Genomic DNA, 24021 nt, shown 5'->3' on the forward strand with positions numbered 1-24021 from the left:
GAGGATGGGAAACAGATGTCAATTACCGAGGTACTTAGAGCGGCGAAACCCTGTGAGGGGGGTTCAAAATGATCTGTCTCTCATGGAACTGTAGGGGTTTAGCCAGTAAACCCAAAAAACTGGCTTTGAAGGAGTTGGTGCAGCGATACAACCCCGACTTTCTCATGCTGTAGGAAACTCTAGGATCGAGTTCAGAAGTAGTGACATCTTTATGTTCCTTGTTCCCGGGATGGCAGTTTCAAGCTTTGGATTCTCATGGTCATTCAGGAGGAGTGGTTGTAGGACTCAGAGAAGGAAAATTGAAGCTGTTAAACTCATGGGGTTTACCACATGGCTTGGGGATGGAGGTATTATCACCTAATTTCGATGGTCCTCTGACCCTCTTAAACATATATGGGCCCTGCCAAGAGAGGGTTTCGTTCTAGAATCACCTCCTGGATAAAGACATGATGAAGAATCAAAACCTGGTAGTAGGAGGAGATCTGAATTTCTCTATTGGGAGCGTGGAAGCCTGGGGTCCCTCAGCTAGAGAAGATCCCTTATTGGATTTCTTTCAAAACTCCCTTTCCTCGCATACGCTGATTGATGCAATTCTGCTAAAACTAAAGCCTACATGGAGGAACCGGAGAACTGATGAAGCCCAGGTTGCCAAAGGCCTTGATAGATTTCTTTTAAGTGAGGATCTTGCTTCCAGAATCCTGATGTTCAGACAGTGGATAGGAGAGGGAGGAAACTCGGATCACTTCCCTATTCTGCTTGAATTATCCAAGCCCCCATTAAAGCCTACAGCTCCTTTTAAATTCAACGCCGCTTGGATGCAGGAGGAATCCTTCAGGAAGCTCTTCAATGAAACTTGGAAACATCCAAACAGGGAAGCGATGGAAGATAAGAGCTTCCTGTTCATGGAAAACCTGAAAAGGATGAAGAAGGCCACAATAGAATGGGCTAAAAAAAGGAAGCAGGAACAAAACGAAGCTTTAATCAGTATCGATAGGGAGCTTGGGGAACTAGAAAAACCTGACTCAATCGGATATGAATCTCAGGAAGCGAAGGACAGGATCCTGATGTTAGAAAAGCAGAGAAGCCAAATCCTTTTAGACAGAGAAGAAGAATGGAGGCAGAAAAGCAGGGCGACATGGCTGTTGGCTGGAGATGAAAATACAAAATTCTTTCACAACTTTGCGAAAGCTAGAAGGACGATGAATACTATCTGGAAATTAAAAGACGAAGAAGGAAGAGAGGCAAACACTTTTGAATCGCTCTCAATCATAGGGAGGAACCACTTTCAAAGCCTCTTTTCATAACAGAGAGAGCCTACACTAGCGGAGGTTACCAGAACAGCCCAAAGTTTTCCCCGATATGTGGAGGAGAAAGACTTTGCTGAGGAAGTGGAGAATGTAATAAAATCCATGGCAAAAGATAAAAGCCCTGGGCCTGACGGGTGGCCAATAGAATTTTTTCAACAATTTTTTGACCAGATTGGCTCTGAACTTACGGATGTGGTCGAGGAATCCAGAAGGAAAGGTCTGTTATATGCACCATTCAATGCTACATTTATTGCTCTTATCCCCAAAAAAGATGACCCTGAGTCCTTTGAAGATTTCAGACCCATTTCATTATGCAACAGTGTGTATAAGATCATAGCAAAAACAATAGCATCTCGATTAAAACCAATTTTGTCCAGATGTATCTCAAGCGAACAGTTTGGTTTTCTGGACGGTCGCCAAATCCACGAAGCTATTGGAGTGGCCCAGGAGACAATCCATAGTGTGAAGCTGATGAAAAAGAAAGGAGCAGTGGTGAAAATTGATCTGTCAAAAGCATATGACAGAATCAGCTGGACCTACATTCAGATGCTGTTAACCCACCTGGGATTTAAAATCGATTTTATCAATTGGGTTATGGGATGTATCACCAGTGTCAGCTTCGCGGTGCTCATCAACGGGGCAGCCTCTCCATTCTTCAAAGGGAAAAGGGGCCTAAGGCAAGGATGCCCATTGTCCCCTCTGTTGTTTTTACTAGTGGCAGAAGGACTGAGTTAGTTATTGTTAAAAGCCAAGAGAGAAGGAACAATAAAAGGTCTGGAGGTGGCGGTCAATCTTTTTATTACTCATCTCCTGTTTGTAGACGATATACTCCTCTTTAGTAATGGAAGTTTGACTGAGTTCAAAAATATAAAGGATATCCTTGAGCTATTTATGAAAGCAACATGAATGCAAGTCAATTACAGGAAATCTCAGCTCATAATTGAAGGCCTAAATAGGCAGGAGATAAGCCAGCTAACGACTGTCCTTCCTTTAGAGATATCAAAGCTTGGGGACCCCTTCAAATACCTGGGGTTTTGGTTGAAGCCAGACAATTATAAAAATCAGGACTGGTCCTGGTTAGTAGCAAAAATTGAAGCCAGGATCTCTCATTGGAGTTTTAGATGGCTCTCCAAAGTAGGAAGACTAAATTTAATAAAATCCATCCTTCTGGCATTACCTGTATACTGGGTCGCGCTGACATGGGTACCCAAAGGAATCCTGGAAAAAATAAGAAGAATTTGCAGCAGATTTCTATGGGCAGGATCAAAGGAGGAGTCTGTGTTACCTTGGATTGCTTGGGATAAGGTGGCAAGACCAAAAGAATGGGGAGGATGGGGAATTAAAGATATTAATGCTTTTACAGCCTCCTTGGCAGCAAAATCAGGGTGGAGAATTATTAAGCTAGAAAATCTTTGGACAAAAATAGTAAAGCGAAAATATATTGATCCCTCCCCCCTTGAAGACTGGATTAGGAACCCTGAAAAGAAAGGTGGGAATGTGTCAATTATATGGAAAGCGACCGTCGATGCCTTTAAAATTATTGAACAAGGTCTGTCCTGGCAGATTGGAAACAATGAAAATATTCGAATTGGAAGGGACCCTTGGGTGGGCTGCAACGAGAATTATGCTCTATCCCCTGGTCTGATAAGACACCTTGCCTCCAAAGGCTTCTTGTATTTAAACCAGGTGGAGAAAGTAGGATACTCATCCATATGGGGTCAAGCATGGAAGACAGGAGAAGAATTGGATATTCACCCCTGCTGGTGGAATGCATGGGAGATCTTCAAGCAAGAACTCTCCAGATCAAATGTAAGACTCAAGGACAAACCCGATCAACTGATATGGGCTTATGCTGACTCTGGAAGTTATTCTCCAAAATTTGGATATAAGTTTCTCATGTCCAAAAAAGGCTGGGAAGACCCGGATTGGTGGGCAAAATCGATATGGAAGCTTAAGTGTCCAGCTAAAGCAAAATTGTTTTTCTGGTGTATCCTGAAAAGGAAAGTCCCAACATGGGACACTCTCCAAGCCAGATTCAAACAAGGGTCGGGAAGGTGTCCATTATGCAAAAATGACTCAGAAACTATGGATCATCTGTTCATTGGCTGTCCCATAGCCAAAAAAGTATGGTCGGAGGTGGCCAAGCATATTCAATTGTCTATTTCATGGGATGGAACTCACTTTGCTAAAGTTTGGCATAAATGGTGGAACCAAATCTCAGTAAGGAAATTAAGAAATCTGCCTCCTATCATCTGTTGGGGCATCTGGATTGCTAGAAATAGAAATATCTTTCAGGAGAAAGAAACGGAGGCAGAATTGATTGCTGTACATTGCTTATCTATATATACAATTATCCCGGATTCAGAGGAAGAGAAGGAACCCCAGAAGGTGGAAGAGGAACAAATTAAGGATGGTGTGCCTTGGGCTTACTTTGATGGAGCCTCCCAGAATAATAAAGCTGGAGCAGGCATAGTTATCCACTTAAACAATAGTCACTCTCTAAAAGCTTTGTCAGGCGGAAAGAGTCGATAGTGCGGACACAACCAACCTCCCTAGGAGCCTAAGACTCTCTAGTGACAAACAAGACAAACAAGAGCAATCCTTCTCTAAACATGCATTTACTATACAAGAAATCAAGTGTTTAGATCCTACCTGTAGTCCAACGCTGTTGTAGCAGTCCAGCCTCGCTGATCCGGATGAGCTCCTCCTTCACTTCGAAACCTGCATTCACTAACAATCAAACGATTAAATAGCACTTGATAATCTCATAAAATAAAACATATTTAACACATAGACCAAGGAGTACATGAAACAACTCATAAATAACAAGTTATTGAGAAGAATGGACTCATTTGCATTAATAGGAAACAAAAGGAACAATTACAACCTGAGCCTTGGTGTTGTGCAAGTCCCTCCAAGGGTCCATCAAGAGTTCTCCTTTACTTTGACAAAGCTCACCCACTTCCAAATAGAACAAGCAAAGATGGCAATCTCTCCTCACAAGCTTCTAAATGGGAGTCCTAATTCCAGCAGCATCTACCCTTAGAAATGTTTAGCTTTTTTAACCTCCCCTCCTTCTGGCCCAATGCCTGTATTTATAGTGTTCAAGAGGAAGTTAATCAGGTCCACCATCAATGGGATAATCCCCTCTTTGGATGGGATAACTCCCTTATTGATGGGATAAGTTCCTCTTTGGTAGGGATACATGAACCATCTGGAGGCGCTTCATACATGTCAAACATACTTCTAGAAGCCTCTAGAAATGACCACAAGTAACTTTTTTGGAGTGAAACTTGCGCCTTTTGACCTTTACAGGGGTACGCACTTGCCCCTTTACACACAGAGCGTACAAGTACGCAGTTTTTGTGAACATTAGGTGCGTATACGCAGGTAAGGCCGAGAGAATCTGCGTACCCAGAGATAAACACATTTACAAAGACTTTCTCTCTTTTTGGAGTTTGACATGGAGAGCAGAGGCATACGACTTGCCCAGGAGGATAGCATGATTGTTGATAGAGCCATACTAACTGTAAATAGCCATGGTGACATTTTTTAGTGTAACAGATTGCCCCCTAAAGTGCGAAGCCTGTAGTAGATTAGGGTTTTGTATTATCTAGGAAGGGTGAAGCGCTTTATCATTTCAAGGATTATCTCGTGGAGAGCCTGGTCAGAACCTGCAATTTTCAACACAAAATACATGTATAAGATTATATCATTACTGAGGTAGGCATTCCCATACTCAGATCAAAACTTTAACTAACAGACTAACTACTCTGATACAGGAATGATCTTGCAGTACATCATAATCATAGACTTGCGTAGACACAGTATGGACGCAGCCATCTATTTATAATTGGTCTACTATATAATGAATACAAAACTCCTCGCAGCCTGGATGGTGGAAACTAGATCCAGGGTCTTCATCTCTACTCCCCGAATTGGTACGATTCTAGCCATGCGAATACATGAGTTGATGTCGAACATGGTAGAAACCACTTGATTACCAGTCGATGATGTAAACCGTTAACAAGTGTGAGAGAGACCACCAGTAATGTCAATGGTTCTTAAAGTACCCAGTACAATCCATGAGATGTGAATAAATGAGTTGATGTCGAACATTTCACGGAATCCTTCGATCGAAAGTCAATGATGTAAACTGACGTTAAAGGCGAGAAACCTGCCATTGATGCATGCAGACTTAAGGTACTGACGATTTCTAAGTCATCTCTCTAGATAATGTGCTGATGTCGATAGAAAGCGACCCGTTGCAGGCAAGCCCACAACGCGAAATCATTGTTCAAGTTGAAGAAATGTTGCTGTAAGGACTGACTCAGGGATGGTCAAATGGATGACAAGTATTTTGCAGATGAAAGTTTATTTGCAGAGACCTCTTGAACACATAACGACACAACAGATGGTTTGGTTACGATTGACCCAAAGTTAATATCCGGAAACGGTTGAAGACTTTCAAAGTGGTTTGATCAACTTTTAAGGCAAAGGATTTCCCAACCCAGGTGAACGGAAAGTGTCGTGTTCAAGAGCGGTGATAAGGTTCTTCTGTAACAAAGGATAGCAAATAGGTTCATTCTTCTCTCTTTTCCCCCACCATTTCTGGCAAGTACCTCTTTATTTTTAACAAGCTTGAGGAGGATAACATATGCTTGATTATAAGCTCATCCTTCGGATGAGTCCAACCTAGTTTTGATTCGAACCCTAGGAAGGAGTGGTTCGTTCCTGTTTGTAATTGAACAGGTCCTTTACTGTGAAATTTTAACGAGCCTAGTATAGGAGAAACTCGATGTTTTTCAATTTTAGAGAGTCTGAAAAACTTAAGAAGACTCCAGGTTGAAATTTTTCGTAAATTTGTGTCCCCCAAGCCCGAAAAAGTATAAAATAATACCTGGGAGAACCGCTTGATCTTGCGACCAAGGAGTACTCTCATGATTAGTGTCTCTGACCTGAAAAGCAAAAAGCGATCAAGGACACGTCGTTTTATTTCCATATCGAGTTTGAAACGACAAAAACCCGGCAATCTTTTCCTGTTTTTACGGTCAGAAAAGAGCTATAAGGGGACCGTCTTTTAATTCCGTTTTAACGAGTGTAAAAGAAACGCTCGGCAATCTTTTCATGTTTTAGGAGTCAGAAAAGAGCTTAAAAGATGACTCTGATGTTTTGGTTCGTGAAAAATGATGATTTTACTCTAAAGTCCTTTTGTCCTGCACAAAAACGACACATTACTCATACCTGTTTAAGATGGGTAAAAATACATTGAAAAATGTCCTTTCATGGTGAAAAATAAACAAACTTAACATTCATTCATCCAAAAAACCTATAAAAAGACTTTTTACCATGTCATTTTACCATTTTACTGTTGAGGTTGAGAAAAGGGCTTTTGACAAGAAAACTTCCTGTAGTCATTGTGGAGAATCTGACCGTCAGAACCGAACGCCGTCTCATTAGGTATTCTACAACATCCTTCTCTTGCTTTCCATCCGTTTACGATTCATTTTTAGGTTTTTATTTGATTTTTTTGGAGGTCTTGGGGTTTCAAGGTGCGCCCTCCGGGGTACGTAGGTCATGCACTGCTGACCTGCGTACCCCAATATTTTCTCAATGGGGAAAATACCAGGTGTACGCACCCGACCTTAAGGGAAGCTGCGTCCAGACGCTCTGTTCCTAAAAGCCGGGGTGCGTACCCCGCAAAACGCATTTTGAAACCTTCATTTCTCCAAAATGAACCAAAATTTTGAAATTTTATGGATTCTAACAGATGTTTTATGATGTGCAGGGTGCACACCATACTTGATTGGCGTGAAAGAGAACACGAGGATGTTGATTTGGCCGCAATAGGTCATCAACCTTCTATTGATGCGTTAAAGGCATGCAGACTCTAGAAGTACTGGGCCATACCTGGCATGAGGGGCCAAGTGCCATTCCTTGAGTGGCTGGTTGAAAGGTGGAACATTTAGGAGCAATGTTTCTACATTGGAGAGCACCAGCTCGAGATAGAGCCCTCCGACATATATTTTCTCACTAGCTTGCCTAACAGGGGCGAGCAACTCTCTCTATTCGGGACTAGGCCGGGTGGCCAATCCCTTGCTAGTCTCCAGCTAGAGTGGTGCAACAATCAAAACCAGGAGAAGGGGATAGAAATCAAGTACATATCCCGACCTGAACTTATGGTGATAGCCTTTACTGTTACCAGACTTTGCGGCGCGGCTGCTTTGCACCATGCCACCGGGTCCCAAATGCGGATGGCTATAGATTGCTTCCAAGGCACCATTTTCAACTGGTGCGATGCTGTCTTGGCCAATATGAAGGGCCAACTAACCAGGGCAAAGAGAGGACAAATGAAGACCTTTGGATATGGGCCTTTAGTCGTGAGCTTTTCCCTACAGAGAGTTCCAATGCTGATCCCCCAGCATCTTACAGTTCCAGTTGGGGCTCCTCGGGAGCCTAAGTTGACGAGATGGGTTGCGGTAATGGCCCGGCATTCTGACGAGGGAGCAGCAGTTGTTCGATTTCCTCATGGTTACTTTCGCTGGCTAGAGAGCCAGGTCTTTGCTATTCAGGACTTTCCTTATGCCGGAATGGATTTTCGGAATGATCCGGACATGGTTCTTCCACAGGGAGAACAGTGGGACGACAAAGGTATTTCATTTTTCACAAGTTTTTAAATTATGTATTTTTTTTTTGTTTTTATATATCGCCTCAAAACTAACAGCACAAATTTTCAAAATGCAGATGTAGGTCCACGGCGTCCGGCCAACCTCCGGGCTTTTGAGAGGAGAGTACCAGCTGTACCAGCACCAGCCCCACAGGATGCGGCCGCAGAGACCTTAGCCGAGCTGGAACAGGATCTATAGCGTCTGACGGCGGGTATACCAGAGACCACCATAGATGACATTCCCATTCGACTTCAGCGCTATGTGGTCGCAGTCCCAGGACCTTTTAGGAGGTTCCTGTGTAGGGTAGCGCGGGCAGTGGTCTCGTATAGAGAGCACCACCAGTGATTGGCTAGTCACTTTTGTAGACACATATGACATTTTTGGTTTTTTGTACTTATCATTTTTGCCGATCATAAGGTGTTTTTCAACCTATGATCGAAGACGATGTATATTTTTGGCACACTCCTATCTATATATATATCATTATTACCGGCTTATCTTGTTTAACATATGTGATGAAATGTTTTTAAATTTACTTGCATGATTATCGTAAATGTCTGTCCAACATTCGAGAAGCAATTGCATCTACTAATGTATTTAAAGACCTTGGAATATGCTGATATTCAATGTAATCAAATTCACGTTCCAAGAGACGCACTCTCAAAAACAACCTTAATAACACAGGATTTCTAATGGCATATACTCTATTAAGCTGTAATACAACGAGTTCAGAATCTAACCTCACTATCAAACGTCGAATTCCAAATAAAATAGATTTAGACAATAATTCAACCACTGCACTATATTCTGCAATGTTGTTCGTCGTTTGACCGAGGCTCACCCCATGCATAGAAACTAACTCGTCAGAGGGCGAATAGATAACCCAAGCTACGGAAGAGATATTCCGTGTACTACGACAAGCACCATCGGCAAATCCAATGTATGTTTGGAGAGGCGTCGACATCTGCAATATCAAGAGTAAAACCAAGATAAGCCAGAATAACGACGAAAAACACACTTTCTAAGCTAAGCACACTATCTAAACTAACAAACATACTAGCTAGAAAGAAAACCTAACCTAACTAAAAATTCTCCATACCCATCATTTAAGCATAATACCTCTTTAGGTAAAGTCCATTTCTGGGTTTACCCAAAGAGTCCCCATCAAAATCTACCAGCTCATAGGCCCCTTTTGCTAGCTTTCGCTTTACAATGTAGGGTCCATGCCACATAGGAACGAATTTTACAACACCTAGCTTATCGTTAGCTTGATCATATAATAGCACTAGGTCTCCCTCTGAAAAATTTCGAGGGGTCACATTTCTATCATACTGAGCTTTCATTCGCTTCGCGTGAGTCTCGATTGCCAATGCAGCGTCACGCCGAGTCTCATCTAATTGAGCTAAGTATAATAAACGTTTCTCCTCTTCAGAAGTAGCTGGGAGTAATTCGACAGCCATTTGAAGTGATGGGATTTCGCATTCAATGGGTAACACAACTTCCAAGCCATAAACTAGCTGGAAAGGAGTGAACCCTGTTGAAGTTTTCACTGAAGTTCGGTATGCCCATAGCGCTGAAAATAAAATGTTGTGCCAATTCGACCGATGAATACCAATGATTCGTCGGATCATGATAACCAGAACTTTGTTGATAGACTCAACCAAACCGTTGGCTTGCGGATAATAAGGAGTAGAGCTATCGTGACGCAAACCAAGCTGGCTTGTAAGATCAGTCATCATGATGTTTCGAAAATGGCTCCCATGGTCAGTGATGATTGCTTGCGGGACACCAAACCTAGTTATAATGTGATTGAATACGAAAACTGCAGCTGTTTTGCCGCTTGCGTCGAATGTAGGCATCGCCTCGGCCCATTTAGTAAAATAATCAACCGCGAGGATGATATACACATGCCCCCCGGCCGAGTGAGGGTTACAAGTAATAAAATCGATACCCCATTTGGCGAAAGGACGAACGACAATTATAGGATGGAGAGGAGCAGGTGGTACGCGCATCTTGCGATCAAACACTTGACAGTTGTGGCACTTTCGGACCGCAATGATACAATCTTTAAACATGGACGGCCAAAAATAGCCAGCGCGCAACACCTTCTGAGCTGTGGCATACCCAGACATATGACCGCCACATGCTCCAGAGTGACAATCATTCAAAACCCTCTCAGCCTCAGTTAAACAACGTCGAAAAACTAAGTCTGCCCCCTGGCGATAAAGTGTATCTCCAATAATTCTGTATTGCTGACGCTCCAACTTTGAAGCTTCAGGCCGAAAGGTTTGGGTTTGGAGATAGATGATTATATCCCCGTACCACGGATCTAAAGTACTGATAAGAAACAAAGATTCGTCCGCAATGGACTCCTCTGCCACAGTTTCTGTGTCAGCATGCGGGAAATCACACATCAATTCCGCAAAAACTAAGGATTTCTTAGACTTGGACTTCTCGAACTCCAAGTCGAACTCTTGCAGGATAACATCCATTTAGAGTACTTGCCCCCTAGCAGTTGTTTAGTCAAAATATAAATCATAGGGTTGCAATCCGAAATAACTGTAGTTTTACGGAGAAGAATGTAGGGACGAAAACGCTGGACAGCTTGAACGGCTGCCAGGGCCAATTTCTCCACATGCGAATATTTTAGCTCAGTGGGGTTTAATGTCCTACTAAGATAATATATCACATGTTCCGTTCCGAATTCATCTTCTTGGACTAACACCATTCCAATAGTGGAATGCGAAGCTGCGAGGTATAAGAAGTAGTCCTGGTTGTAGTTGGGAGGATGCAACAACGGTGCATGGGTCAACGCGTGTTTAAGTGCATCAAAAGATTGTTGGGCAATCTCGTCCCAAAAGAATTGAGCGTTCTGTTTCAACAACCGTGTAAAACCTTTAGTGACCTCGGCGTAGTTTGGAATGAATCGGCGTAAAAAGTTTGCTTTCCCTTGCAAACTTTGGAGTTGGCGCAAACTCGAAGGAGGAGGCAATTTGATGATAGCTTCGACCTTCAAGGGATCGACGCGAATGCCGGCTTTTGAAACAACAAATCCCAGTAATCGACCCGTTTCTATACAGAAGACACACTTGTGGGGATTCAACCGAATACGATAATGCCTACACCTCATAAAGATTGCTCGTAAGTGGACAAGGTGATCTGCTCGATGTAAAGAATGAGCAGGCAAATCATCGAGGTACGGTTGCACAATGTGCTTGATGTCATGAAATGCGTAAGACATCGCCCGTTGAAAAGTGGCTCCGGCATTCTTAAGCCCAAAAGGTAATTTGCAATAAGCAAATGTCCCCCATGGACAAATGAATGCCGTTTTTGGTTGATCGGTAGGTAGAATATTGCTTTGATTATAGCCCGAAAAACCATCCATAAAGGAAAACATTTTACTTCCGGCACAATCATCAATGATTTGATCGATATAAGGCGTAGGATAGTTGTCTTTTGGACAAGCTCGATTTATATCCCTATAGTCGATACATATTCTTATTGTTCCTTGTTTCTTGTTAACCGGAATAATATTCGATACCCAATCCGTTAACGGGATTGGATAAATGAAACCTGCTTTCAACAGCTTCTCGACTTCTGCTTTAATCGCAGCCGCTTTTCTAGGGTGAATCTGACGCAACCGTTGCCGGACGGGTTTAGCGTCCGGGTAGGTCTTTATTTCATGAACAACAATGGCAGGATCGATTCCTGGCATTTCCTCGTAAGACCAGGCAAACACATCGTGGAATTCTTGGAATAGGGCCTTGTAAGTTTGAATTTCATCTTCTGTACATGAGGCACCTATATGAATGTTTTCCTCAATTCTGGGCTTCACTGAAATGTCAATGGGAATAGTGCGAGAAATATTCCCTAAATTCAACTCTGAATCAGAATGTTTCGTTGGATTCTGAGCGTCTTTGACATATTCAGCAGTAAAAATAGATGAAAAATCATTTTCAAAAGCATCATCCTCAGGTAAAAACGAGGATCTATGATGGAGATCTTCCCATGGTAGATCGTCTACACTTAGGATTTCGCGAAGTTGCTCGTCAGATGACACGACTTCGGGAAACGCTATCCGTTCTGAGGTTGATGTGAAAAGTGATTCCTCACTGACCACATTCATTTGGTCAATTTGGGTCGAACGCGAGTCGGTAAAAGACATGACGGCTTCATAAGCAATTTCATATGGACTCAAAGGCATAGCATCACCGAATGAGTCTATTTCAGATTCAGGTGGGACAACCCAAGGATCGTCGTAAATAATGGTGCCTGATGTAATCATATGAATTGATGCAAATGAAGGGTCTGCGTTAATTGGAGGGAAAGGAAAAGTTCTCAGTAAACCGGAATCTTTAACTAAACCTACGCCAACGTCCCTGTAAGGGATTGTTGTCTAACCGACATGCTGGATACTCTCTGAAGAGGCTGGGTCGGATGAAAAGTATGTCAGCTGATCAATTGTCACGATCTTACCGTTATGTGGAAACTTTATTACTCTGAAGACCGATGAAACAACCGCCGTCATAGCATATGACCAACTTCGACCCAAAAGAAGGTTGTAGTCTAGAGGGGCATCAACCACCTCCACATCTAGACTAACGGTTTTACCTTCTACCCCTATAGGCAATTCCTGTAGAATACCAAACGGACGGAACCCACGGCCATCAAAGGACTTAAGGATGGTCGGGGATTGGTTCAGCGAAGGAGAACCAAGCGATCTCCAACACCGAATCGACATAATACACGTGGAAGCTCCCTCATCAATTACAGTCCGATGAATAGGTCTGTTTTTGACTATCACTGGAATTTGGAAAGCCATTTCATGGGGAAGGCGCGGTGTACTATTTTCTAGATCGAAGATTATAAGATTCGGGTCCTGAACATCAACAGCTCCGATAGCCGACAAAAGTAATTTTCGTTGTGCTGGGCATGATTGCATCACTTCTAAAGCCGACATTGCTGAGGGTGAAACAGCTAAGTCCTCAACAATGTTGTAATTCTGGGCCGCTCTCGCATGTGGATTAAAAGCAGACCTTCGAAGTACACCCTTAGCGGGCAGTTTGATTACTAAGTCCGGGTTAGGTTTTTCGATCTGTAGTGGATCGGAACCAGGAGCTGAGGTTGATGGATTAGAATGAGAAGATTCTGCTTCCTTACCATCAACAGGATTCTTACTACCATAATCTTGCGACCGAGTCGCAATCCTCACATGAGACATCATCAAAATGGGTTCTTCACTGGCAGTCGAGGAAGAACCTATCATCTTACTCTCCTGCTTTGGAAATGGATCTTTCAACACAGCAGGAGTGGGAGAACCTTTGACTATTTTCACAACCTCGGCCCGATGAGGGAAATCTCTTGTAAAATGATCCTCTTCACAAATAAGACAAGGATATCAAGGTTTGCGCTTTTCGTCATTGGTTTCCGACTTTTCTGTTTTCTCCTTCGGAGCCTTGTCTGCTTTAGCCTTCTTCTTTCCTTTCTTCTTTCCACCGTTTTTTGATTTGGCCGTAGATGACTCTACAGCGTGAATATCGGCGGAAAGTTTAGGAGAAGACTCTCCTGTCGGGGAATCAGGCAAGGTGATTATAGGAGTAGTAGAATTCTTGGAAGATTTCTTCTTGCTCTTTGTGTTCACCATACCAATCATACCATCAGCGGCATGAGATCCCGAAGGAGCAGCAGCGATTTGATTCGATTTTGGAAGATCTGGGATCTTCTCGTGTAACGTACCTGACTAAGTATAAACTAAGTCAAGGTACTGCGCCTGAGCAATGACTTGCTCCTCAGTAACTACTTCGGCCTTAGCTACATCTTCAGTAATCTTCGGTAATAATGATTTAACAAACCATTCAGCTAAGATTTGGTCCGGAATAAAAACTTTCACTAACCTTCTTCGACGTCTCCACTCATGAATGTGATCAGAAATAAACGTGGACGTCGATTGTTTTAGTGAAGTTAATAACTCCGTGCCGTTATCGTATCTGACCGACAACTGAAAGTGAGTTAAGAACGAGGTAGCTAACTGGCTAAAATTGTAAAAAGAGGCCCGTGGTAACTCAATGTACCACTTGGCCGCGAGACCAATGAGTGTACGCTGGAAAAGACGTAGGCGGATCGAATCATCTGAGATAGAATTTGAAGCACACCAGAGGTGGTAAGTCATCACATGATTGGACGGATCCTCTCCAGACTTACCTTCGAACTTGGGTATATCACTGGGCAACTTATTTGGCATTGGCGGCCAGAATGGAAGATACTGAATTGGATCGTTCGTTAGGCGCGTCAAGTCTGGTAAATCCAAAGTTGCGATAAACGGTAATTTCCGGTTAGGATCTCTAAAACTCTGGGTCACAAGACCAGTCCCAGGAGGAGGATATCCAGGATAACTAGGAACAGGAATCGCATTAGGGATATTATATCCTCCTGGAAAACCAGGATTAACCGGACCATACTGGGGTTGTTGAGGTTGTTGATAAGTGTACCCAGGATACGGTTGATACTGGTAAACCGGCTGCTGGACAACTTGCCCATATTGGTACTGTCCCTGGTGCGGTTGATGAACAAATTGAGGTTGAGTAGTGACAACCGTACTTATACCAGGCTGACCTATAGGCATCTGGACCGTGGTTTGAATCGTAGATCCAGACAACGGTAAAGATGTCTGAGGAGTGGTTGCAGAGACAGTAGAAACTGGAGCTGTCGATACTCCAGAAGTAAGTGCGGCAGATGTTGCGGTAGTTGCAGCAGCCGTTTGAGATGGAGTACTAGGTGCAATTGGCGGCTGAGTAACTACCGAAGTTACAGAAGTTTGAACATTTGACTAGACAGGTTGCGGTTGCTGGGGTGGACCAGAAACTACGGGTTGTCCAGTTTGAGGTACCAACTGTATACTTGGTTGCAACACCTGTTGACCCTGTGACGGATCCCACACTATCATTCCAGGGTATTGACTCGTAACAGGTTGAGGATACTGGGATCCATAATCGGATTGAGGATAGGATTGATAACTGAAAGGCACAGTTCCCATACCTTGAACATATGACTGACCTTGAGGTGGTTGATAACCTTGACTCGAGTATTGACCTTGAGGTTGATAACCTTGGGGTAAATACTGATACTGGGGTTGACCTTGACCTTGAGGTTGATAACCTTGGTGTAAATACTGATACTGGGGTTGACCTTGACCTTGAGGTTGATACCCTTGAGGTTGATACCCTTGGGGTTGATACCCTTGAGGTAAATATTGATACTGAGGTTGACCCTGGGGTACATATTGAGGCTGGGGTTGACCTTGAGGCATGTATTGCACCATAGGTACATACTGACCTTGAGGCTGCCCCCTAGACACAATTTGTGTACCTTGAGGTTGCCCCCCAGGCGTTAACTGAGGCTGCCCCCCAGGCGGGAATTGACCACCTTGAGGTTGAGAAACGGGAACTGAACCTGACATCATGTAAATGTCCCCTACACCCAGCGGTTTATTACCATTGTTTCCAGCTAATAACCCATGATCGACGGGTTGAGGAGATGCCCTCGCAAAGATACCAGAAAGTGACTGATACCCAGTGGGAACAGAAGGACCGCCGTGTAAAAAAGATTTAGGAGATTGAGTGAACACGGACGACTGACCAGACATATTTACAGGAGTATAAATACCTCCAGGTGGAAAAGGAGTACGAGGTGTAGAAAAACCTATCCCTGAGCTGTCTAAATAATTGGTTAACGAAAGGTACCAAGTAGTACTTCTAGGAGTACTGTAAAAGATAGATTCACGCTCCCTGAGCTCAATAGTAAGTTGATCTTCAAGGTTAGAGACGCTTATTTCTTCCTCTGGAGCAAGTTCTTCAATAGCAATCAAACCAGTAGGAAGATTTTCGGTGATGACTCGTTCTACTCTTGGTGAATCTGGAACACTAGAAGTTGGAGTAACGGGTTCAGATATTTCAGGTTCTTCGCCTATATCACTAGTAGATGAAAAACTACCAGCAAGCTCGGAAACTGTAACAGCTTCGGGATTATAACCTGTCTCTAGACTTTGGTAATCTGGATGGACTACCAAGGAAGATTCTCCTTCTTCAGGTGAACCTACTCTACTGCCACTAGGAGGAGTTACAAGGACCTTCAATCCTTCGTACTGACCCGGGACGTCTTCAGGAGATCCACCCCGCGATCTACGGAGTTTCCTCAACAAATATGTTCCGGTAACAATCTCAGGTGACTTGCCCCGAAGTCTACGGGACTGTCTCGGTAGTTCCGCCACAACTAAAAACTTTTAACTACTACACACGGAAACAAAGTAAAATCTCAAATCAAACCACCTAAAGTCGCTAAAGAACCAAACAAATTTGAATCACACGCCTAAAGAATCTAGGGCGTCAAACCAAGCACAAACAGTAGCCTTCCAGACTGAAAACGCTAGTTGGAGATGAAACCCAACATCACCGGATTCAGTACAGAAGTGGCGGGTGGAACAGTTACCCCGGCAACCTGCTTAATGAATAGACCGGCACAAGTTCCTCCACTTTAACCGTCTCGAGTGAAGTGAACCCCCCGGAAAATCCAAGTGAGTCTAGCCCACGTCTGCTCCAGGTACAGTGGGATCTTCCCTCCACCGTCACCTCGGTAGAATCCTAAAGATACTGGTCACTAAGGTTACCAACCGCAACAAATGTACCTGGGGGAACAGTCTACACTCCGACAGCATGCAAGGGCAGAGTATCAAGCTCAATCCCCTTGCCGGTTCCTTGACAATAATCCAAGGTTTACCGACAAGTGACCCCTGGCTCCTCGACAATGGTTAATCCGAGGTTTACCGTTTGTAATACGTGCGTGTCTGGCGTCGTTCCCAACGAGGGAGGATTGATCCCCTCACTGGTTCGGACACGAGCTCGTGCTTCTCCTTTAAGAGAAGCTTTCCCAGAGTACAAATGAGACAATTGGATTTATTCTATCACAAGATAAGCTACTTGTTTGGTTTTGTTGTCTTGGAGAGTTAATTACTCTCCTACTCCAAGACACTAGCCTGATCTAAATTGGTGTTTCAGAGCCCTAGTAAATAAAAGTTACTACGTTGATTTTACTTTAAGCGTTAATTTTATGGTTTTTCTTAAAGACAAAAAGTAGCGGAAATGAAACCAATGGTGTGTAGACTCGACTCAAACCACTACAAAGATGCACCTAAGATGATTTACGCTACTTTTCTCTTTCAATGAAACTCCTAACTAAGAGAGTTGGAAAATGCAAATTTTATAGAAAACAACTTTCTTAGTAAAGACAATCAAAGAAACAATTCTCTTTATCTTTCCAAGCATACAAACATGACCACTCCTTACGTGCACGAAAAATTCTTTTTCTTTCAAAATACCCCAAAGCTACTTGAAACAAAACTTTTCAAAGGAGATGTTTTTGTATTTTTCTTATTTAATAAAGCATATAAATCTATTTTAACGAAAATCAATCTCAAAATCTATAAAAGCTATGAAAAATTGACTCACAAGCAAATCAAGAGGAAATTTACTCTAAAGCAAACCTAACGAGGCAAAAGCCTACAAGGATGATTCTAGGTTGTTTTTCTTGACCACAATCAAGCCAAGGACCAGCTAATGCAGAATCAAAAGACCAGTCAAAACAAAACTCAAATCTTTTTGTTCTTTTTGTAAAATGGAATTCAATACTCAATCAACAAGCACTTCGAAATTTGCCAAAGAGACAAATCAAAGGTAAGCTGCTCTCACAGGTAGACTTTATGACAGGTCCGACTCCTAAGAAGACTGACAAAACCAGAGAGATCTAAGGATTGACAACTTCTACCGCCAAAGTCACTACAGGACCTACTCAAAAATCAAACCCTAGGGCTTAAACTTCTATGAAATCCACTAAAACACTCAATGCTATCGAAACAAGTTCAGGTGAAGATCTTTGACAAGAGACTAATGGATCTGGGTAGTAAAAACCAAGAAAAAGCAAAATCTAAGAGGAAAAATGTAAAAAATGGAAATTTCTTAATTTTTAGCAGGGTACGCAGGCAACTTGTTAAGATAGGTGCGGGCCCGCTCTGTGCACACAGCAACAGTGCGTACAGGTACGCACTGTGCAATACTCAGAGGGTGCGTACTACTGAAAAAACCAAGAAAAACTAAATTCAATCTAACCCTAAGCTAACCCACCCAAATACAAAGTCACAGAGCCAAAAACCAGAAAATAAATGACTTTTCTCAGATCAAAGTTGCATACAAAGGAAAAAACTTTCACATCAATGGAGTCCCCAGTGGAGTTGCCATTTTGTCAGGCGGAAAGAGTCGATAGTGTGGACACAACCAACCTCCCTAGGAGCCTAAGACTCTCTAGTGACAAACAAGACAAACAAGAGCAATCCTTCTCTAAACATGCATTTACTATATAAGAAATCAAGTGTTTAGATCCTACCTGTAGTCCAACGCTGTTGTAGCAGTCCAACCTCGCTGATCCGGATGAGCTCCTCCTTCACTTCGAAACCTGCATTCACTAACAATCAAACGATTAAATAGCACTTGATAATCTCATAAAATAAAACATATTTAACACATAGACCAAGGAGTACATGAAACAACTCATAAATAACAAGTTATTGAGAAGAATGGACTCATTTGCATTAATAGGAAACAAAAGGAACAATTACAACCTGAGCCTTGGTGTTGTGCAAGTCCCTCCCAGGGTCCATCAAGAGTTCTCCTTTACTTTGACAAAGCTCACCCACTTCCAAATAGAACAAGCAAAGATGGCAATCTCTCCTCACAAGCTTCTAAATGGGAGTCCTAATTCCAGCAGCATCTACCCTTAGAAATGTTTAGCTTTTTTAACCTCCCCTCCTTCTGGCCCAATGCCTGTATTTATAGTGTTCAAGAGGAAGTTAATAATGTCCACCATCAATGGGATAATCCCCTATTTGGATGGGATAGCTCCCTTATTGATGGGATAAGTTCCTCTTTGGTAGGGATACATGAACCATCTGGAGGCGCTTCATACACGTCAAACATACTTCTAGAAGCCTCTAGAAATGACCACAAGTAACTTTTTTGGAGTGAAACTTGCGCCTTTTGACCTTTACAGGGGTACGCACCTGCCCCTTTACACACAGAGCGTACAAGTACGCAATTTTTGTGAACATTAGGTGCGTATACGCAGGTAAGGCCGAGAGAATCTGCGTACCCAGAGATAAAGACTTTCTCTCTTTTTGGAGTTTGACATGGAGAGCAGAGGCATAAGACTTGCCCAGGAGGATAGCATGACTGTTGATAGAGCCATACTAACTGTAAATAGCCATGGTGACATTTTTTAGTGTAACAAGCTTCCATAAGATTGGGAAATGGATCGAACAACTATGCAGAACTATCTGCCCTCAAGCTTCTTATATGTTGGCTGATACACAGAAACACCCTCACAGTTCAGATCTTTGGGGACTCTTTAAATGTTATCAAATGGATAAATGGTCATAGTAGATGTCATAATTATGTTTTGCAACCTCTCCTAGAAGAAATTCAGCACCTGAAATTATCTTTTAATTCTTTTTCCATTCATCATATATACAGGGAACGAAATGACATGGCAGACAAACTTTCTAAAGACGGTCTTCAACAAGTTCTGGGCAGCTGGAGAATAGTGGAAGAAATCAACGGGGAGGACCATGTTTCGGACCAACCTCCATATGCTCAAAACGCATAACATGGCACACGGCGGATCAACAAACTCTATTTTTGTTTTATGGTTTTGTTGAACACAGCTGAAATAGGAACATGTATCATGCTTTTTGTTGTGATGTATATGAATCTTTTTAGTCTAAGGGTTTTTTCCATGACAAAGGAAGCCCGGAAAAAGAAAAATGAGGATAGACTCCAGATATCAGAAAGAACCATGGCAGTGTTTTTTGGGAGCTGTTATCTCTTCCCACGAAGAGGAAAAGCTCAGTTTTTGAACAATATCATGCAGGCTCACACAGTTATAACAGCAATGAAGCTGTAGAATGTATATGTAACTTTTTATAGTAATAAAAAGTTCATATTTTTCTCCGGGAAAAAAAATTAACTAATCAAACCCCTAATGTTGCATATGGGACATCAATATTACTATTTTTATTAATAATAACCTTATAAGTAATGGAAATTAATTCAAAACTTTCTCAATTCAAAATAATAATAATAATAATAATAAATAAAAAAGTTATGTAAATTATAATATATATATATATATATATATATATATATATATACACTAAACTGCAGATTTATAGTGAATCAACTAATTAAATCCCTAATGTTGAAAATTCAATAGAAATTAATTCACAAGATTAATTAAATTTCATAACTAGTCATTTATTAATCTAAGATTAAAAAATAATTAAGATAAAAATTTACATTCTAATCATATTTTATTAAAAATAATGCTATAAGTAATTCAATAGGTTAATTTAAGCTTTTCGAATTCAGATCATTAACTAGAGAATATACAAATAGATTATAATGAATTAATTAATTAAACCCTAATGGTTAAATTTCTAAATTTGTCAATATTACCAAATTATTTAGATTTTGGCCGACTAAATTTCTGACATTATTCCTTTTCATAATCCATATATATACTCTCATGATTAGCTCCTGGATGCTTCATTATTATCTTCTTAAATCTATTGAGCATCCCTGAAGATGGACTCACTTGGTAGTCCGAAATGTTGGATTCAAAAAACTCTATAACATGTGATTCCTCCACTACTGAAAATTCTCCTCACCTTTCTGGATTCATTATTTAAAAATTAATATATATCTAATTGCAATAATTATAGTTTTTTAGTGAAGAAAATGAATATATACTTTCAAATATCATTGCAAAAATAAATATATACTTTTGAAAAGGTGAATACATAATTTTAAATATCATTAGAATCATTCATATTATACAATAAATAATTTATGTTTAATTTTACTAATTATAGTTTTTTATTAATTAAGCAAAATGAATATAAAATTTAAATACATTGGAATTATTTATATTTACCAATAAGAGTTTAAACATTTTCTTTATTTTTATGTATAAATTTTTTTAATTAGTTTTAATTTGGCCGTGATCCTTACTTTCTTGTTTTGAGGAAATGAAATATCTACATCCATAGAATCCTTTCTTGTTTTGAGGAAATGGAATATTTACATCCATAGAATCCTTTAAAGTTTTTTTTGGATGAAATTTGATTTTTATGGAGTTATCAACCCTTTCTTTATTTCATCATTTGTTTGTTGACAACTTTTTTCTAGGAGTTTATATTGGTCCGATTCCGACTCTTTGCATCAAGGGTGCGAATATAAGAAGCAAATTTCATAAAAATTCTTAAATAAAAGGTCATATTTCCATATTTTATTTTATTTAAAATTAAAATTAAAAGACTTAATCAACTTTCCAATAATATGAAGAGTTCTTTTTTATCGATTATAAAACAAAATATTTTAATAGGTTAGTGAAAATGAATTTTTACTATTGGAAACAAAATGCAATTCATCTCAATAAATCCTCTCTCTATTATACTCAAAAGAAAATATCCTAGCAGTTAGATATGTAAGTCTCTCGTAAAGTTTTACTTTTGCTCCATAAATATTTAACATGTCATAATCTTTCTCTAAATACGAATCATCACATTTGAATTGAACACTCATTTGCAAGAGGAACTTACAATCATATGTGATTCCAAGAAGTGAATGTTGGACAAAATGTTGTCATTAATGTCAAAGGATGCAAAATAGTGTTGTCACTAATGGTAGTGGATGTCAAAACATGTCAAAGAGTGTTTTCTTTGATGCCAAAGGAGTTTCAAAATCCAAGAGGTGTAAGGACAATGTATGAGCATATAATTGAAGGCATTTTCTATGTAGTAAAATAGATCTGATGCCTTTGCAAAGTGATCACATGGATGGGTCTCAAAATTACCTTTCCAATGGTATAAGGTAACCTGAAAAACACCATAGGAATCAAAAGTTATGTTTGGTTAAAGTTTTGGCATGGTTATAGGGTATTAGGGTTCCACTCATGCCAAGTCATCGCGCCTCAGCCTCCTACCTACAACAATGTTAAGTCCCACGGTTGATAGAGCCTGGGACGAACAATTTCTCGACAGTTACAGTGGAATTTCATGTCCGCACTCGAGATGATAGGTAAAGCAGTTCACAATGGTGTAGTGATGGTTGAAAGAGCTTGATAGATGAACTTTTCCCATCAGTTATTGAGAAATTTCCTATCTCACCTCAGAGAAATAGTTAAGTGTTATGCGGAAGAATTTTCTAAGGTCTTGCAATTGAGAGAGCCCAAGAAGATGAAGAAAATTTATGTCATTTGCCGAAGAAATCCACGCCTTGTTGTGTGTGCCTAGTTATTTGGGCTTGTGCAAGGTCCCGTATTTTAGGGCCTTATTAAATGTTTAAGGGTGGTTGTTGAAGAATTGCCTCGAAGTACCGTGGATCAGGGAAAAAACAGTTTGTGTGTTTTTAATGGATTTTGGTCTTCGACCCTAAAGTTTTTACAAAGGAAAGAATAAAGAAACCAACATGAACCCAAACACCTTTTGTACCTGGTGAGTTAGAAAGGGACACATGGTGTTTTTCTATTGGTTGAGAATGATCAGTAAGATAGTGATGTGGGATCTAGACTGGTAATGACATCATCAGATGATGTCAACATGATGTGTCAGAATGACACGTGGCAAGCATTTTGGTGTTTTTAGGCGCCCAAGTGACCTATTTCCAGATGAAAAATGGCACCACCAAGAGACGACATGTGGCTTAGATGATGTCAGCATAAGGTGGTAGTTATGTCATCTAATGAGGTGTCTTGTCCTCGAGGATCGTGTCATGGGTCATGTTTGGTAAATATTTCCTATGTTAATGGTTTTTCACTTTTTTTTTTATAAAGATATGTATATGCGCTAAAACACAAAAGGGGAGGCTAGATTTTGGATGTTTCAGGAACTCGGGTGTTCACACCTCACTACAGGTGTACATGGGAGATTTCCCCCAAACTAATGTTTCTTTGGACCAATGTTGACCTATTCTATTTAGAAGTTAATATCTTTGGTATTCTAAGCGATGCATCTGTGTATAATAATGAAATGACCCAATCTCGAACAAAGTCTAAGCATCTTGGGCTCTAAAAGAATGGTCACCATTTATGGTCATGTATAAAGGAGCCCAAAGCATCAAGGAAATGGGAGCCTAATACGAGCATGAAATTTAAGCCCCTTAGTTATTTACATGTGGTCATGGTACCTAGTCATATACATCAAAGGGTTGAAGGTAAAATAGCTTAACACAATCTGAACATGAAAGTTCACAGTTAATGGAGTTGTTGGAAGCCGATGGCTTCACTAATGTTTCCTTTCGTGGAGTTGCACAAGTAGTAAGGAATTTCCTGCCCAAAACAGAGCAATCCACACCGAAATATGCCTCATGCCGTGACGAATTTAATGAAAAAATGACTCAAGAAGTGGAGATGAGAAATGGAGACTCTGTTGAAGACTTGTGTATTCATTTTGGTCAAGTATTGGGTAGGGGGAGTTGTATTAAAGAAATTAAGAGCTCTAGTAACATGTTGCATTTTTTCATTCTCGAGCTATGAGAAGTTGAATGTAGGTTCACCTCATGCCATGTGAAGTCTCATGGATTTTTCTCAATATGTTGTTGGAATGATTAGTAAAAGAAATAGTTGATGTTGTGAGTATGAGCTATGTGAGAAGGAGTTGTGCAGTAGCTATAGTGGGGTGGAATGTAGAAGAGTGAGAGAAGAGATGTTGTGTGGTGCAACAGAGTAAAAGCGACAGAGAAAAAGTAGCAGAGGATTTCCAACTAGAAAAGTGAATGCTATGTAAAGTAGAGGGAGCTACAGAGGGACAAAAATCCAATAACATACATCCTAGGTCATAAACTTCAACCAAATTTCGCAGCTTGAAAATCCCATGAAAGATAGAACTCTTGGTTGTAGCAGGTGGATGCCTGTACTTAATAGAGGTTGTTGCCTTTAGGAAAATTGGT

At 40.9% G+C, this 24021-nt stretch overlaps 1 protein-coding gene across 1 annotated transcript; it reads left to right on the forward strand.

Moving 5' to 3' along the window:
* The first annotated feature begins 446 nt into the window (after positions 1-446).
* LOC149230875 (uncharacterized) lies at positions 447-1304 on the forward strand. Its single transcript, XM_089381443.1, has one exon. It carries the CDS (start codon positions 447-449, stop codon positions 1302-1304), a length of 858 nt encoding a protein of 285 aa, XP_089237569.1.
* The last annotated feature ends 22717 nt before the right edge of the window (positions 1305-24021 follow it).

The sequence above is a fragment of the Pinus tabuliformis genome, chromosome J, assembly GCF_031772625.1.
Source record: "Pinus tabuliformis cultivar Carrire ecotype Pingquan chromosome J, CPIR1, whole genome shotgun sequence".
NCBI classification, from domain to species: domain Eukaryota; kingdom Viridiplantae; phylum Streptophyta; class Pinopsida; order Pinales; family Pinaceae; genus Pinus; species Pinus tabuliformis.